The 17,758-nt window shown below is 36.3% G+C and overlaps 1 protein-coding gene across 2 annotated transcripts; it reads right to left on the minus strand.

Annotated features, from left to right (window-relative positions):
• Nucleotides 1–793: 793 nt before the first annotated feature.
• Nucleotides 794–9,046, minus strand: alpha-Est8 (alpha-Esterase-8). 2 transcript variants are annotated; one of them, XM_017632723.1, is made up of 5 exons: nucleotides 8,605–9,044; nucleotides 8,150–8,300; nucleotides 4,747–5,480; nucleotides 1,981–2,557; nucleotides 794–1,497 (listed from the first exon to the last, which is right to left on the minus strand). In XM_017632723.1, exons 1-5 carry the CDS (start codon nucleotides 8,992–8,994, stop codon nucleotides 1,337–1,339), a joined length of 2,013 nt encoding a protein of 670 aa, XP_017488212.1. In that variant the 5' UTR covers nucleotides 8,995–9,044; the 3' UTR covers nucleotides 794–1,336. The 2 variants fall into 2 exon arrangements, with proteins under 2 accessions (XP_017488212.1, XP_017488211.1); XM_017632722.1 differs by lacking the exon at nucleotides 794–1,497 and having other exon boundaries at nucleotides 1,645–2,557; nucleotides 8,605–9,046.
• Between the last annotated feature and the right edge of the window lie 8,712 nt (nucleotides 9,047–17,758).

Genomic DNA, 17,758 nt, shown 5'->3' on the forward strand with positions numbered 1-17,758 from the left:
TGTAGCCAAATCGTTGACTTCGGTCCAATTGGACGCTCCAGATAACCGCAGTTCGCCAATACATTACGAAATTTCAAGCCCATTCAGCCTTGTAACGGAGTACAGCCTCATCTTACATTTCTCGACTATCTTTGAAGAGGGGCGCGCGCAGATTTAGAAGGTCTTTGGAGCAGCTTACCTGTCGCTGCAGATCCGCAACACCTTTCACCAATTATCCGGTCCGTCCAAGAGTGTCTGAACCTCTCTATTCTTTCCTTGTAGGAAATCAAAATACATAATTTCTTTCAAAAGAGACTGGCCACCTTCTGAGGAACTCTCTGTTCCTGGAACTCCGATCGTCGTGCCACAGGCCAAAAGAGTGCAGAAGGCACTTCGTTTTCATTGCCTCCTCTTGGATCGCTAAATCCAGAGGTAGCAAAGCCTAAGGCCTACGCCTCTAAACACTGGAAGGTTGATACCACCCTGCCCTGAGGACATCCTCTGCCAACCTCTGCCATGATACAAAGGCTAGCTAGCTTCATCCCCCACAGTCAGAAATTTTTTTAGATAACATGAAGTGAATCCAACTTAGTATGGCTTAGTCTACTCCGTGTCTTCTGGACCAAAGAGCACATAGATTTAAAGGTAGCGTTGTCAAACGAACCATTAAACTCTGCAAAAACCCCCGTTATGTACTCACCTGCTTGCAGCCGCACCTCGATCTTTGTTACAAGGTCATATAGAGCTGGTTCACAGGACTTTCCGCTTTGGCTTGCATGTTAAATTGAATCCAAAACAAATTGTTCATTCTTAATTTAGACTTTTATTAAAATATTGTTATAACTTTTATGCGTATATCGTTAAACAATATGTGTAGCATACATGCGATACAAAATAAAAAATTTAAATTTTTATGGCTTACAAAATACTTAACAACTATCTACTAAAATATGCTTTGCTTTCAGGATAAAATTACAGATATAAAAAAGTATATTGAATCAGCTGTATTATTTATGCATATAGTCCATAAGAATGTACAATGTAAATATTTTCTTCGCCTAACATGCAATAAAAAGTAAAAGTGTGGAATATTCATAGCAGCTAAACTTGTGCTATTAAAGTTTTTAAATTGCTCTGCATCCTGTGCATACTCGGTAAATATCACTTGCAAAAGTTACACTTTTCGTCACAACACAACGCTCGTACCAAAAACCCTAACTCTAATTACACCACACTTTGTGCTGAACCGCGTCAACTGCTGTAGTGTTACCCCTCATCCAATCACTCACCTAGCAAATGAGCTGGCTAACCAAAACTTCAATCATATACTCATATCTACCTCTGTACATGCGCACACTCAATAGAGTAGCGCTCTATCTGTGTACACTTCATCCCATACACGCAACTTATCTGCTTCGGGCAGATCTATCACCTCCAATTCATCGGAGATGTTCAAACATTTGAATACATCCGCATCGCGTGAAACTGGCAGCCATAGTTGTTGAGCTGGCATTTCACCTTCCNCCACCTCTTGGCCACCATTTTGTTTAGCATTACTGTTACCGTTTTGGTGGTTGTTTAAGGGAAGTGGTTGTTTTGGTTCTTGTTGTTGTTGTTGTTTTTGCGACGNCCTCTCGGTAAATATCACTTGCAAAAGTTACATTTTTCGTCACAACACAACGCTCGTACCAAAAACCGCAACTCTAATTACACTACACTTTGTGCTGAACCGCGTCAACTGCTGTAGTGTTACCCCTCATCCAATCACTCACCTAGCAAATGAGCTGGCTAACCAAAACTTCAATCATATACTCATATCTACCTCTGTACATGCGCACACTCAATAGAGTAGCGCTCTATCTGTGTACACTTCATCCCATACACGCAACTTATCTGCTTCGGGCAGATCTATCACCTCCAATTCATCGGAGATGTTCAAACATTTGAATACATCCGCATCGCGTGAAATTGGCAGCCATAGTTGTTGAGCTGGCATTTCACCTTCCACCAATGCTCCGTTCACCTCCAACGCCAACTCTACACCATCGCTTACACTATCATCATAACTACTCTGCCGGCTATATTGCTGTGCGCCAGCTTCCTGACCTGCAACGTCTCGCTCCTCTTTGCCACCATTTTGTTTAGCATTACTGTTACCGTTTTGGTGGTTGTTTAAGGGAAGTGGTTGTTTTGGTTCTTGTTGTTGTTGTTGTTTTTGCGACGGCTGTTGCCGATGGTGGTGGTGATAATGGTAGCTATGGTCATGGCCTTCATTCATAGGTATATTAGGATTACCGCATTCGGCAAAATGCACCAGCATTGTGGTCAATCGACGTATGGTGCGAAATTCGGCACTGCGTTGCTTTAGTTTCTTGGCGCCAGCATTGTAGAATAGATAGGATAGATCGTCGGCGTGACAGGTGCCGCGTACGTTGCGACCACAGGTGATGATGCGCATAAAATTGAAGTGTTTGGAATCGAAATCGAAACGATAGAGGTAAGTAGGCGCATTGGCGTGGTGTAGGCGGGAGAGTAGCGTACGTTGAATGCCATGCCAAAAGTATTTGTAGGAGAAGATCTGGAATGTTAGCGGATATTTTTTAAATTAATTTAGTATCGTAAACAATTGGAATTGAGTGAGAAAGAAGAACGGAGAAAAGGTGTTAAATAAAATAAGTGATCCAAATAAACCAGCCTATTTAACGAATTTATGGCCCTAAAAGGGCCTATTTACTGAGAAGAAAATTCTCCCAAACGGAAAAATGTGTGTTCCAATTTTAAAAGGTGTCCGTGGGCATTACAAATTTTCCATGTAAATAATATGAAAAAATGTTTTTTTCTTTAAAAACGATATAACTTTTAAACCGTCCAAGATAAAAATTTGTCTAAGCATATTTCTCTAAAAAATTGCCCTGGTGTTAATTGACTAGACTTAAAAATTTATATACTTACGGACTCTGAAAGTCAAAAAAGCAGAAATGTGCATTTTTAAGACTTTATTATTGCAAATACAGAATGTATTTAGTAGCAAAACTCACTTCATCTCACATCAAATCAACTCACCACACACAAACTCCCCACACCTCTTTTAANCTAAAAGGGCCTATTTACTGAGAAGAAAATTCTCCCAAACGGAAAAATGTGTGTTCCAATTTTAAAAGGTGTCCGTGGGCATTACAAATTTTCCATGTAAATAATATGAAAAAATGTTTTTTTCTTTAAAAACGATATAACTTTTAAACCGTCCAAGATAAAAATTTGTCTAAGCATATTTCTCTAAAAAATTGCCCTGGTGTTAATTGACTAGACTTAAAAATTTATATACTTACGGACTCTGAAAGTCAAAAAAGCAGAAATGTGCAGTTTTAAGACTTTATTATTGCAAATATAGAATGTAGTTTTGTAGCAAAACTCACTTAATCTCACATCAAATCAACTCACCACACACAAACTCTCCACACCTCTTTTAAACTCACGGACTCCACCATACCTAAATTCACCAATACTGAACTCATCACACACGTTATCACTACACCTCATCTAAACTCACCATACCTCATCTAAGCTCACCACGCCTCAATTCACCTCCCTGAATTTCGAGATTCATGGTTTTGAGAACTATTCGTTTAACATATTTATCGATATTTATATCGATAAATTTATGAACTTTTAAATCGTTATGTTTATCGATATATTTATCGGTATTTTTTAGATATATTTATTGATATTGTTNTTAGGACTATTTCGAGATTATCAGGACTATTTCTTGATTTTCGAGACTACTTAAATATTTCCGAGACTATTTCATGGTTTTGAGAACTATTCGTTTAACATATTTATCGATATTTATATCGATAAATTTATGAACTTTTAAATCGTTATATTTATCGATATATTTATCGGTATTTTTTAGATATATTTATTGATATTGTTATCGTTGTAATAATCGAAATTGTTATCGATATATTTATCAATATTTAAAAAATGAAATAGTTCCTAGAATCCCAAAAACCTCGAAGCAGTCTGGAAAATCTCGAAGTGGTCCCGAGAACCCCAAAACTTTTAGAAACCTCGTGTACTCTTGGAAATCCCGAAATAGTCCCCAAATAGTTCCAGGAATTCCGAAAACTCCGGAATAGTCTCAGGTATCTCGAAATATTCCCAAAAGTCTTAAAAATCCCGAAGTAGTGTCGAAAATCCGAAATATTCCAAAGAATCTAAAAATAGTCCGGAGAATCCCGAAAATCCCGAATATATCGAAGTAGTCTCAAAAAACCCGAAAAAGTTACTAGAATATCGCAAATTCTGAAATAGTCCCAAAAATGGCGAAGTAACCCCGAAATTTTGCCTATTAATTTTGATTTCCATAAATACATTCGGAGATGTGCCATTGCCTGCGACGGCAGTTAGAAAAATGTTTTCTAATTTCGATATCGTCAAACGCAGGTATTTGAGATTGGTAGTACGCACCTCTAACTGCTCAGCCACAGCGACTACCGTAAAAATATATACAAGTTCCNCAGTCCCAAAAATGGCGAAGTAACCCCGAAATTTTGCCTATTAATTTTGATTTCCATAAATACATTCGGAGATGTGCCATTGCCTGCGACCGCAGTTAGAAAAATGTTTTCTAATTTCGATATTGTCAAACGCAGGTCTTTGAGATTGGTAGTACGCGCCTCTAACTGCTCAGCCACAGCGACTACCGTAAAAATATATACAAGTTCCACGTTTGATGTTTACCAACATACTTATACTTATACTCACATCCGCATACTGCAACACCGTTTCCCAACTAGGTTGACTATCACCAAAATGCAATCTCATCAGCCGTTCTCCATATTCACTTCGCTTATCCGCACTCACATTCGCATCATCCGGCACCAAATATGTTGCGTCCTCACTTAATTTTGTCATTAAATCTGGATATTTACGTGCCTCGCTAAACATTAGCAATCCCTCTGAACTGTTGCCACCAATGAGCAATGGTATCGCATTACCCCAAGCGGTACGCATCATTTCCACAGGCGATTGTGGTAAAACACAATGTTTGCTCTTATATGCCTCCACGGTCGGACCGAAACTGAACATCAGTCGTTGATGACGCTCATCTGTGGTGAGTAGGCCTTCACACACTTTCACCATAGTGCTAGCCTTGCAGTGTTGCAGGTGCTGCAATACTTGACTGTCAACATTTTCGCCACGATAGCCAGTAGCTTTAGCCAAACGATAAGCCCAATTGTGTTGTGGTACATTTGCCCACGGCGCTAGGGCAGTGCCGGACATGAGTACACATTTGTGAAAAAGGCCACGCGTTTGTTCGGTAAGCATCATGTAGTGTGCTGAGGCAGCGCCTGCACTTTCGCCAAACACTGTTATATTGTCGGGATTACCACCAAAGAAATGGCAGTTTTGCTTCACCCAACGTAGTGCCATCACTTGATCCTTGAGACCGGCATTACCGGGCACATCCAACTCGGGGTCATCGAGGACGAGGAAGCCTAAAACGTGAAGAAAGTGGTAAATAGTTAGATACTTCTTTATGAAATATTTAATTCTAAACACACAACACTTTACTCATCCTCCTCTACTAGTATGGATCTATCTGGCGCAAATTAAAAAAAAGTGGCAGTTAGAGGACTAAAATATCTGTCAAAATTTTTAAGCCAAGATCAAGGTCATCTGACACAAAAATCTACTACCAATTAAGAAAGGTGGAATGGATAGTTTCTATCTATTCGAACGACATGTCCCAGCCAGCGGAGCCGCTGAATTTTAATTCGCTGCACTAACTATATCCATATCGTTGTAAAGCTTATAGAGCTCATCGATAAATCGTCTGTGATATTCGCAATCGCCAAAGCGCGAACGCCCGTAAATCTTGCTCCGAATCTTTCTCTCGGAAACTCCAAGAGCCGCCCCATCAGATGTTTTCGTTGTACATGTCCCCGCGCCATACACCAGGATGGGCCTGATGAGTGACTTATAGAGTGTAATTTTTGGACGACGAGAGAGGACTTTACTTCTCAGTTGTCTACTCAGTCTAAAGTAGCACTTGTTCCGCTGAATTCTAAGGCTGGCATTATTATTGGTGTTAATGCTGGTTATTAAATAAACCAAGTCGTCTACTTTTTCAAACTTGTAACTGCCAATAGGGCCGTGGGTGCCAAGTTGCTTATGCTCTGGCTATTTGTTTGAGAACAGCAGATACTTGGTGTTGTTCTCGTTCAACACCAGACCCATTCGCTTTGCTTCTCTATCTATTTATGAGAAGGAAGAACTGACCTAGCCATTGTTTTTTACCAATAATGTCGATGCCGTCGGCTATGCCAGTAATTGTAAAGTATAGTGCCTGGGCAACTTCTTTTCATGCTGTTGAAAGCGGCTTTGAAATCGAAGATAAGATGGTGCAAGTCTATCCTATTTACACTGAAATTCCATTCGTCGATCATGCGTTCATCTGACCATATTCTACATAATAGAAGTTAATGCATACACCTTATCAGCTTCTCGCCGCCATGCTTGAGTATCTCGGCTGGCAGGCCGTCAGCTTTGTTGTGTTTGAGCCGCGTAATCGCTGTTCGTGCCTTATCATAGTCAGGCGGTGGGCCATTGACTCCATCGCCATCGCTTGGGGGCTCGGGCTCGTCTTCTCTACGATGTAGCCGCCTTTAGCGCGGATAATAACATCGCGTCTGTCTGGGAATGCTTCATAGGCTGCACCAATGTGGGCTGGTAATATTTTGTGCCAGTTTTGCCGAAGAGCAATCTTCAAGGCATTGACTGTCTAATATCTTTTAGTTGATACTTTGGCCTCGAGAAAGGACTACGTGTGAAAATCTAATGGATGTATGTCTGGTGAATATGGTGGCCAGACGAAAGAGACGAAGCTCGGAGGTGTTTTTTTTTTTTAAAAGGAAACATTTTGAGTGCCTACTCCTTTACTAAATTTGCTGTATAATTTGGTTGAGGTCCCAAACTGGCTGTCCCCTGAATTTTGCAAATCAAATCTTACATTCCCTACGACTGGCCTTACAATATTCTAAAAGAATTCAACGCTATTAAAGTCAACCAGTTAGTACTCGTTGGACGTTTCAAAAGTGATAATTCCGATCCTACCGTCAAAGAGCGCTTTAACGACAACGTTTATAGACAGCGAATTGAAGGCAATTTTGGACGAAGACCCGTGTCAAACCCAAGAATAACTTGTGGAGATATTAGTCGAGAGACATTTTATTGCGACTAGAAGCCAGAAAGTCGGAACTGAGTGTCTTACGAACTCAAACAATGGATATCGAACGGCGTGTCGCTCTTTCCCAAATGCTCCTTCTACGGTTGTCCCCGTCGAGGAAAAATGAAATCAATACGACATTAAAAGCTCCAGAAGGCGCACGTTAAGCACGGCGAATTCGAACCACCGACGCCAAAACTTGCTATGCATGACCGAGAGGTGATATTTCGCATTTGGTGGGACCAGAAGGAAATCCTGTACCACGAGTTTCTGAAAATTGGTCGGACAATCGATTATTGTCTGCTGAGTCCTTAATTTTCTACCATGAAAATCCCGACCGAGCATGTCACACAAGTGGTCAGAACTTNACTGTTTCCCAAATGCTCCTTCTACGGTTGTCCCCGTCGAGGAAAAATGAAATCAATACGACATTAAAAGCTCCAGAAGTCGCACGTTAAGCATGGCGAATTCGGACCACCGACGCCAAAACTTGCTATGCATGACCGAGAGGTGATATTTCGCACTTGGTGGGACCAGAAGGAAATTCTGTACCACGATTTTCTGAGAATTGGTCGGACAATCGATTATTGTCTGCTGAGTCCTTAATCTTCTACCATGAAAATCCCGACCGAGCATGTCACACAAGTGGTCAGAACTTATCTCGTTGGTACCGAATGAGAAGTCCTAAGCCGCCCACTTTATGGCCACCAGACTACCATTTGTTCCGGTCGATAAAAAATCATTTATAATTGATTTGTTTCCTTATAAGCTTAAAATCATATCTTCAGTTTAATGCAAAATAGCTTAAGACATTTAACTAAACTAAGAATTTTAAATATGCATTTCCCGAGCATGCGGGATTATTTCCATAGTTCCGTTGCTAACTCAGTTATTTTAAAGACTACTAAATAATTTTTTTTTTTTTAGATAAATACTTACCCAAAGGACCCAGTCGATAAGTGATTGTAATTAAAACAACATTTTCCATCATAAAGTAATCCGGACTGTACATGTCGCGAGAGGCTTCACCCATTTGAAAACCACCACCGTAGATCCAAACCAACACCGGTAAGGGTTTTTGGGGATGCAACTGCAAATACAAAAGGAAAGGTTATACAAAACTCTTCTGTAAGCTGAAACATATATTAAAGAATTATTATACTCNATTGTAATTAAAATAACATTTTCCATCATAAAGTAATCCGGACTGTACATGTCGCGAGAGGCTTCACCCATTTGAAAACCACCGCCGTAGATCCAAACCAACACCGGTAAGGGTTTTTGGGGATGCAACTGCAAATACAAAAGGAAAGGTTATACAAAACTCTTCTGTAAGCTGAAACATATATTAAAGAATTATTATACTCAAAAAAAAAAAACAAAAAAAAACTCACTTCTTTAGTGAAGACATTCAAGTAAAGACAATCCTCTCGCCCCTGCACTTGCTTCAGTATGATATTGTGTTGACATGGCTTCGGGTGTTCGCGCGTGCAACGGCGTACATCTGTCCAAGGCTCGGGCTCTTCTGGCGCTCTAAATCGTAAATGGCCAATTGGCGGCTTAGCAAATGGTATACCCTCGAAGCTGTAGTAAGAGCCACCATATATTGAATGCCATTTAACGCCCTTCACTTTGCCATAAACTGTATCGGTGATGACTTTTTCATTTGTGCGCATGCGCTTTTGCTTGGTTTTGAATTTAACATAACTGTAATGAAAAAACAAAGAAAAGCAGTCAGCAAAATATGGAAATTGCTCTAATCGCAAAATAACATGTTTGTGCATTAAAATTCTTCTGCTTGATATAAAAAAGTGTGCCAATGCCTGCCTGCCTGCGTACTCTAAAGTTCAAATGAACCCGGAGCGAACTTCTGCCGTCAACTGATAAGCGTGCAGCTGTCAATAAAAATTTTTTCTATCCGGGTGTCTGCCAAGTGTAATCTGCTTGGAATTATGAACTGCTGACCGCCGAGAAAATATGTATTTGTTTATAGTAGCGGCATAATTGAGAGAGGGTGGGCATAAATATAATGCTGGGGTTCTATGCAATCTAGGCTCTTTACTTAGCGTTTTCTTACCATTTATGTATTTTACCTACGTCAGCGAATATATACGTACGCAAATAAAATACTTTGCTTAAAATAAATATTTTGCAATTGAAAACCTATAAACCAAACACAAGTCCGGTTTGTATAATCAAAAGGCGAAGTACTTTATCGCAATTCAAGCAAATTGCGCAGCGCAAAGGCGGGCTCCAGCTTCTACTCAGAACGCCAAGCCACTTCTACGATTGTGGCAATTAAAGGAATACATTGCTTGAACGTGATGAACTGTCGCTGAATGCCACAAGTAGCTATATACATACATATATTTCTATATATGCGGTCACTAAATGACTAAGCTACTGATTAACTGGCGGATTGACTTGCTGTGTGATAATCTGTGCTTTGCATTGCTTACTGAGAAGACATGCGCCACTGAAAATTAAATATTTTTGTAAACATTCACTTGTAAAACTAATCTATATACTTGCAATTATTTTCAAGCGGTTATTTTCCGGTTTTCGTTAGGGTAGTTTATAGTACATCAACTTGCTGATAATGTGAATAATTAAACAAGTTACACTTCATAGAAATTGTGTATTCATTAAACTTGATCATTAATTTATTTGAATGCATGCGAGTTGAGAAGGTCAAAGCTGATTCTAATAATACTGACATTATATGGGGATTCGCTGATTGAGGCAAACTCATATGTACATACATATCTACATATGTACGTTTAATATACTCAACGTTCATTAGGGTGGCTCTTATAAAACGTTTTTTAGAAATTTTAAAGCGCTACTATAAAGTCCTCGGTTCAGTGACATAGTTCAAAGTGGCATAGCTGCAATTTTAAAATTCTGTATTATGTCACTCCTTGTGTAGTGACAGAAGCAAAATTTTTTTATTTGGTGCAATGTCACTATATAAACAGTGACAAAATTCCAAATCCCTCATGTAACTTTACAAACCGAAAGAATTTGAAATATGCCAGAGTAATGATAAAAGGCATTTTTATCAAAACACTGCCATAGAAGTTGGCTTTGCCTACATTATTTTCTTGTCAACGCCTATAGGCGATCTAATATTACAACATAAGTTTGTATAACTGAGAATAATTACTTACTAGACGCCACGTTTGCTAAGGTTCCACGATGGTTCTTCTTTCAGAGGAGGAAGCATCGAAATCCTAACCCCAAAAAACCGCCAGTCTGACACTTTAACCCACTAAACGTCCCCCCAAACTTTGTCGGAAATAAAGCTACAGTCAGATTTTGATCTTATTTCCCATTTAAAAGTGAAATAAAGCAAATTTTGCGTTACTGCTGTTTTTAGTTATGTCATGGAATAATATTAGTAGTTTGGAGGACACCAATTAATACGCAAGCATTTTTTTAAATAATAGAGAGTGTATACCCCACTACGAGACGGATTATCTGAGTCATTTCGGTCCTATACTTAAAGATGAATTTCAGGGTCACCAATGAGGTCATAGGCTATCGCAAGGGCATGCGGATGGCTGCTCCCTTGCATATTTACACAGATGGCGCGGCAGTGCATCTACGCGGAGTCTTATAAGCTGTCAGTTTGTTGTAGCATTTTCCAGTCAGAAATTTCAGCCATAAAGAAAACGGCAGTCAAGCTGCGATATTATCGCACACACCTGGCGAATAATACGCCGATACGGAGGAATCCATGCAGATAACTCTGGCGTTATTGACGCTATTTCGGAAACTGTGGCAATACAAATATTTCCGATAAATATTTCCGAACGGCTTGGGACTAAATATTCCCGACGTTTGTCAGAATTATACGGTGGGTCCCGATATCTTTCACCAAATAAAATTCCCGTGGCTTTCAAATAAATTTTTTCTCTTCCTCGATTATCATACTGAACGATATGTCTGCTTCGGGTTATTCTTTTAGCGAAGATTTTCAGAATTTTTGGAATCAGCGGGCTTTATATCTCGCTTAATATAGTGTATTTAAGTTGTTTCAGCTCAATTATGACAAATCTGCGTTTTTAGTTTACTTTTTTATTTGTCGTAACTGACATTTAGTGTATCGAGTATTTATCGATTCCTTTATGTTTCCTAAGAAAAGTAGAATTACACAACCTTTTGCAACTTAACGTATGTAAATTATTGAGCTATCGAAATATTGCGAGCCACCCTAATGTTCATAAATGTATCTTCAATAGAGTTGAGTGAATGTGTTAATTAGACACATTATTGACATATTTTTGAGATGATCTTCAAAACAGAAATTTTATTTGAACGAATTAATGCTAAACAAAAACCGATCCTATTTTTATTCTGCTAATTGAAGGCAGTAGGGTTATCATATTAAAAAAAAATATATATATATTAAAAATACCGAGGCATATTCATAGTCGAAATAAAGTCGACTCTAAAGTTAGTCGCAGAATTTTCATATATATTCTTCGAAAATATATTAGGTAGATAGATATTTGAAAGAGGTGTAGGGAGTATATGTGCTCTCTCTCAGGCCACATTGAGCCTACGCCGTTAATTTTTCGACTCGCTACGACATCACACTCCAGAAGCAGGTGAGATGGTGAATCGCAGAGAGGAAAGAGATCTGTTGACCAGATTCCCAGCTTGTGCAGATGTTCTCTTAATCGACAGTGTCCAGTGAGGATGCCTGTACTTATTGTAAGTTTTGTTTGTGGAGGTAAATTAGAAGTTTACAACTTTTTAGATCTAACCCCTTTGGGGCCTTGCTATTTTAGTAGCTTTAAATTTTCTTTTCTTAGATTGTGCCGCGTATTCATTTATTCAATTCTTTTTACTTCAATTTGTTAATAAATTTTAGAAAAAAAAGTTATCAAAATTATAAAAATATTTACCAAAACATAGTTATTTAAGAATCTATTTTGGGTAAAAGTAATTTTCATGAAAATATATAATTAACTGAACAGTTTTTTAGGGAAATAAACAAAAAATCGCAGCAAAAATTTCCTATGTTTTGGAAAAAATTTTATATTTTTGTAAATAAAAATTTTAAAATAAATAATTGTTTAATATTAACGGTAGGGTACTAATTATTCACGCAAAAATAATGTAGGTAAAAATAAAAAATTAAATGCTCGCCAGAATTATAAAAAATATACCCACCCTTATGTATGAAAAAAATTATTTCTTTGGGGAAAACAATATTTGGGAAAATATTAAAAAAATATAAAGTTGCTTAAAAACTCAACAAAAAAATTTTTTCGAAAAAATTATTGATGAGATAAATGAAATTTTTTTTGGAATACAAAAGCTTCGAGTTAAAATTAATGAAATTCTTTAGGGCAAATTATATTCTAAATTGAGTTTTTTATAAAAGAATTTATTTATCTACTAATATCTCGGTTAATCCCATTTTACAATTCAAGTCATGAGTTTGGTCCTAAAAGGTTTAAGTAAGTCGTAATTATTTTTGTTTCAACCTCATCTGGGTCGTCGAGAGCTTGATTTGGGTTCCTTGGTTTAGCGATCAAAACTGCTGAAAAGTATTTCCTACACATATATCTTTAAGATTGCAATGTCTGACACCAGATTTATACTTTCATCATTGAGAGAAACAGTGTCGGTATCGTGTCGCATTCCTGCCTGCTATCATCTGATGCTCTTTGTACTCACTTCTTTTGCTTCACTTTTCGTCGTCTGATGTATCTTTTTCCTTGTTAATCAATACTAATATTAGCCTCTACAGCCTTAATTTAATTCGACATATGAACATTCGCATATCGCAGAAAAATATAACTTTTTAAGTATTGTAAAATAAATTTGCGAGCAATTAGTTATGCTACCTTATCGCAAGCAAAATTACTTGGTCATGCATTTTTGATAAATATAAGAACATTTTTTATTGACATTTTGATTATGCCTAGTTAAAAAAACCAAATCATAGAACAAATGGCGGTGAAATTTTACACGCAGTGGCCAATTAAACGCTGTACAGCAATGCAAAAAAAAAACACCATAAATTACTTTGATAGAGCAGAGAAAAAAATTATCAAATTTTATAAAACGGTTTATCAATCCGTACGCTGTCTGATATTTTCCATTCGTCATCACGTTACCGTAAATAATACATCTTTTTTTTATAGGTTTGCTTATTCTTATGTCTAATTTATTGCTATCACGTTCTGTTTTATTGATTGTAAACAAATGTATGGGATAGGTTTGTAAATTATATAATTACTACCGGCTTGGTGTTTTTGTATAAAATAAGAAATAGCAAACATTGTTTTTGCACTTTAAATAATTTTAAGATGCCAAATTATTTCTTGTTGTTTTGATTATTTAGTGGTCTTGTAAATGCGACGAAATTTTTATGCAGCGTACTCTGATAGAAGGGGTTCAGGCCCGTTTTATGGTCCTAAAAGTTTATGGTTTACCGTTAAACAGTTTTACACTGTTATTTTCTTATACAAATGCACTGCAATTGTGTAAATGCACTGGTCTAGATACGGTGGCTATATACATACATATGTATATATGTATGTATGTATATGGTGGCTATAGATTAACAAGCTTACTGCTTTTCACTGTGTGATGCAATCAGCGTATTAACTCCAAGTGTCAATAAACACTTCGCCCAACGATATGGTTCAGCTATAAAACCAGCAAACGAAAGGCTTAACAATTCAGCAAAAGGGCCCAGCATGAGGGATGGGTAAATTCGATATTCGAAACTTCGAGTTTCGAGTTTTAGCTGTTAAGAGGTAAATTTTTGATATCAAAATTTGTGGTGCTGAAATTCGGATCAAATCGAATTTTTCTAAAGGAAAAAATTTTATTTCGTCTTTACTTGCCAAAAAGCAACTCTGCTACATACCTCTTTCTGACTAAATTTGGCTTCACTGCATGTGGCACCACATTTAGCTTAGGGATGCAGGTCAAGAAATACATCGATATATTGCATACCAGAAGCAACAACAAAAACCACCTAAATGTTGTTGCTCTAAAAAAAAATTCCAAAAATTTATCAAAAGTATCTTGCCTTTCTTTTAGTATCACTCGAGGCATATCAAAAAGGTAATATCATTAGAGCAAAAAAAAACAATTGTGTGTATTTTGTTGTTGCTTATGGTATCGAAAGTGTTAAAAGCTGTTCTGATTTTTTTTTCTAAATCAAAGCGTGCCATGTGAAATTGATACAAAAAAAATAAAAAACTTAAATTGAAAGAAATAAAAATTGTTGCAACTTTCTTTCTTAGTAAATTTGTTTGCAACATTGACCCATCCTTTGCAAGGCCCAGTAATCAGCGGCTGTGCTGCTGAGTTGGGCGAACGTTCCAAAAGCTGCTATTCAATACTTGTTTTGTATGGAAAAAGGTTTCACATGCAAATAGATTTTAACAATTTAGAATTTTTGTGAGAAGAAATTAAAATTTTTTGACATTTTCGAGACCAAATAATTTGAAAAAAAAAAATGAAATCAGCTGCTCTACTGAAACTACCTGTACAATGTGTCCTGCATGATACATTTGTTAATTTTTTGCATTCTGAATTTCTGATATTTTGAAGCGACTTCCAAAAAAAGAGGAGGTTATCAGTTCGTCGGAATATTTTTTTTTTTATGTATGTTACCGCATAACTTTGCACAACGTCAACCGATTTCGAAAATTCTTTTTGCATCGGAAAGATAGTGTCTCAGGGGTGGTCCCATACTAATCCGGTTTAGATCCGATCATTGGATTATGAGATATATATATGTATATATATATTTTTTTATATGAGAATTGAAGTTGTTTTTTTTTGCTAAAAATTATTTGTTTGAGATATTTATTTGAGAAAAAAATACTTTTTTTTTTGTATTTATTTTTGATTGTGAAGCTAAGAAAAGCGATACCGATATTTAATCGCATCAATGCAAATTCAATTGAATCTTCGATTTCAGTTATCATTCTTGCAAACAAACCTTTAAATTTTCAGCAAAACAATTTTAAAATTCGAAGAAACTCGAATTTAATCGAATTGCACCATCAAATTTCGAATCTAATGGTTGGGCAATGTTTGAAATTCGGAAAAAAAACGAATATTTGATACCGAAATTGAATAGGTAGCAGTAATCCATGCATTTTTTTTACTCAAATATATCAAATTTTGTTTACCTTCTTTTGATATTTTAGAGTACAAAATCATCAATAAAATACACTAAGCTTGTTGTTTTTGCTGTAATGCCACGACTTGTTCAATATGCCTTGATATGGGATCAAACACGAAGATTTGCGGTACGATCTGTTGCTTTTACAAACCAATCGCTCATTGTATTATTTTCGTTTTCCACTTAATCTGTTAAAAATCTACGCAATACATGCATAAATAAATCAGTGCAGATTGTTGGGTATACATAAGATAGCTCAAGTGTTCGACTCTCACCACGACGGTCAGAGGTGGTATTGGCATTTATAATAGCAAAACTATTACTAAAATAAGTAGATTCACCGACAAGTTCGAAGTGTTGGATATTAGAGGCTCAAAATTCAGGGTATCTTCGCTATCTAAGTTTGCACCTAAATACTTCACTTCGAAGTATATCTGAATGGTGGCTCTTTTAATGCGACACTTGATTGTAGTGAGCTACCTAGGGTCCGAGAAAAGTCTTCAGTTAGTTGAAGTGATTTCACCTTAAACTTCGTTATTGAAGTTGACCTAGACTAGGTAAATTTTCGTAAGGTTTAGTGATATAAAATTAAAAGACTTACACAAGGAAGTTGCTAAAGTATAATCTCACTTCAGAAAAATCTGATCTTATGAATTTCCCAGCAATCTAAGATTTCCAGGTAAAAAACAAGGGCTAATACTTTACATCCTTATGTGGGCAACCATTTGTTAAAATAGTTTTATTCATGTCACGACTTTCTAAGCACCAACAATTTCTATGTCGGAGATGTTTAACATCTGTTGCATTTCAATCTACCGGCATATGCGCATATATAGTATGTAGATAATGTAGATATTATCTTTGTTTGCTCACACCTAATAAGTTTTGCATGGATGTTGTTGTTGGGCCGGCTGTTAGCGTTGAATTAATGCAATGCAATTTATATTGTCTGATGCAAATTTGCCGTCTGGTTGTCAACGCTTCTCGTATTTGATTTTAATGATTACAAACAGTTATACAAACATATATTTTAACTGGATTCCTGAATGTTTAAAAACAGGTTAAATATGTGTACTCGATTTATTTTTATTTATTTATTTTTTTAATATTTTTGCTACACTTAAAACAGTTCTACAATAAGAAACATGAAATCTCAATGTCACGGTCAAGTGGATATGTTTTCTACATCTGTTTTTATATACTATACATTTTATTCAAAATATTTTATTTATAATCTACATACAAACATGTTTACATATATGAGGCATTCTTTTTCATATCAGACACCAAATCTGGTGTACAACTTTCGATAGGCTTTACATTTTTTTTTGAGAGTTCTATAAAGCTGGCACATATTTGAGAATTTATTTTATTTTATTTTTTCTTCGGAAATATTTGTCAAAGTTTGGATTTTTTCGCGATTCTGACCATTCATGTACATCTTCATATCGTTATATCTCGGGTGCTAAAAAAATGGGCTTAATATTTTTATATGTAAGGTGCTCAAGGTTGTCCTAAGCTATTTTAGTTATAAATAGTTGCATTGTTTGAAGGTGGTTTACATAGTAAAGACCAGTAAATTAGGGATTTAAAATTATACCATCGTAATTCTTGCTTAAATCCCTATAAAGCTATGCTTAGAAAAATCTGGGCCTTTCAAGAACTTATTTAAAAAATTTTTTTTTTTTATGACTATGTAGATGTTTTATTTTGTGAGATTGAGCAGTTTTTTGTAATACACTTTAAATATTGCCATACTTTCAGTTGCAAGAAGGAAAACTATCAGATAATTTTATTCCAGTGAGAAACACCAGTATTTGTAATGCAATGTGAGCAAACACGTATTGTTATAGCCCACCTTTTGGCCCGTAACTAAATATGTATTTATTTTGATGTTAAACAAATTTCTGCTAAAAGGCTCTGCCGAAGTATTCATAATTTTTAACCAATTGATTTATTGCTTCAAAAATTAGCTTTGATTTTTTTTTTCATTCTTTATAACTCAGCCTCAATTCAAGTCTGCTTAGATGTACACAAATATGAACATATTTACATACAAAAAGGAAGAAGAAAAACGTATTTACCTTCGCTAAGAGCTACTGATCGATGTTTTGCAATAAAAATATGCATAACTGATCGTATCTGATAATATTTGTATAGTTATTTTAAAAACGTTGTCCACTTAATTCTATGCATCACAGACATTTCTTTGCTAAACCAACATTAGACGCTGTTGTTTGCATAGGTGCAGCATCTCTTTTGACTAATCGCCAATGCCTTTTAGATTTTTGGCGAATTCAACAAATTTGCTTTACCTAGAATTTGCATTATTTTATTTTATTTAACGGCAAATGCCAAGGTAAGCACATTATTTGTCGTGACTG

This window comes from Rhagoletis zephyria, unplaced genomic scaffold, assembly GCF_001687245.7.
Source record: "Rhagoletis zephyria isolate East Lansing unplaced genomic scaffold, Rhagoletis_zephyria_1.1 Rzeph_scaffold_10544, whole genome shotgun sequence".
Classification (NCBI taxonomy): Eukaryota; Metazoa; Arthropoda; class Insecta; order Diptera; family Tephritidae; genus Rhagoletis; species Rhagoletis zephyria.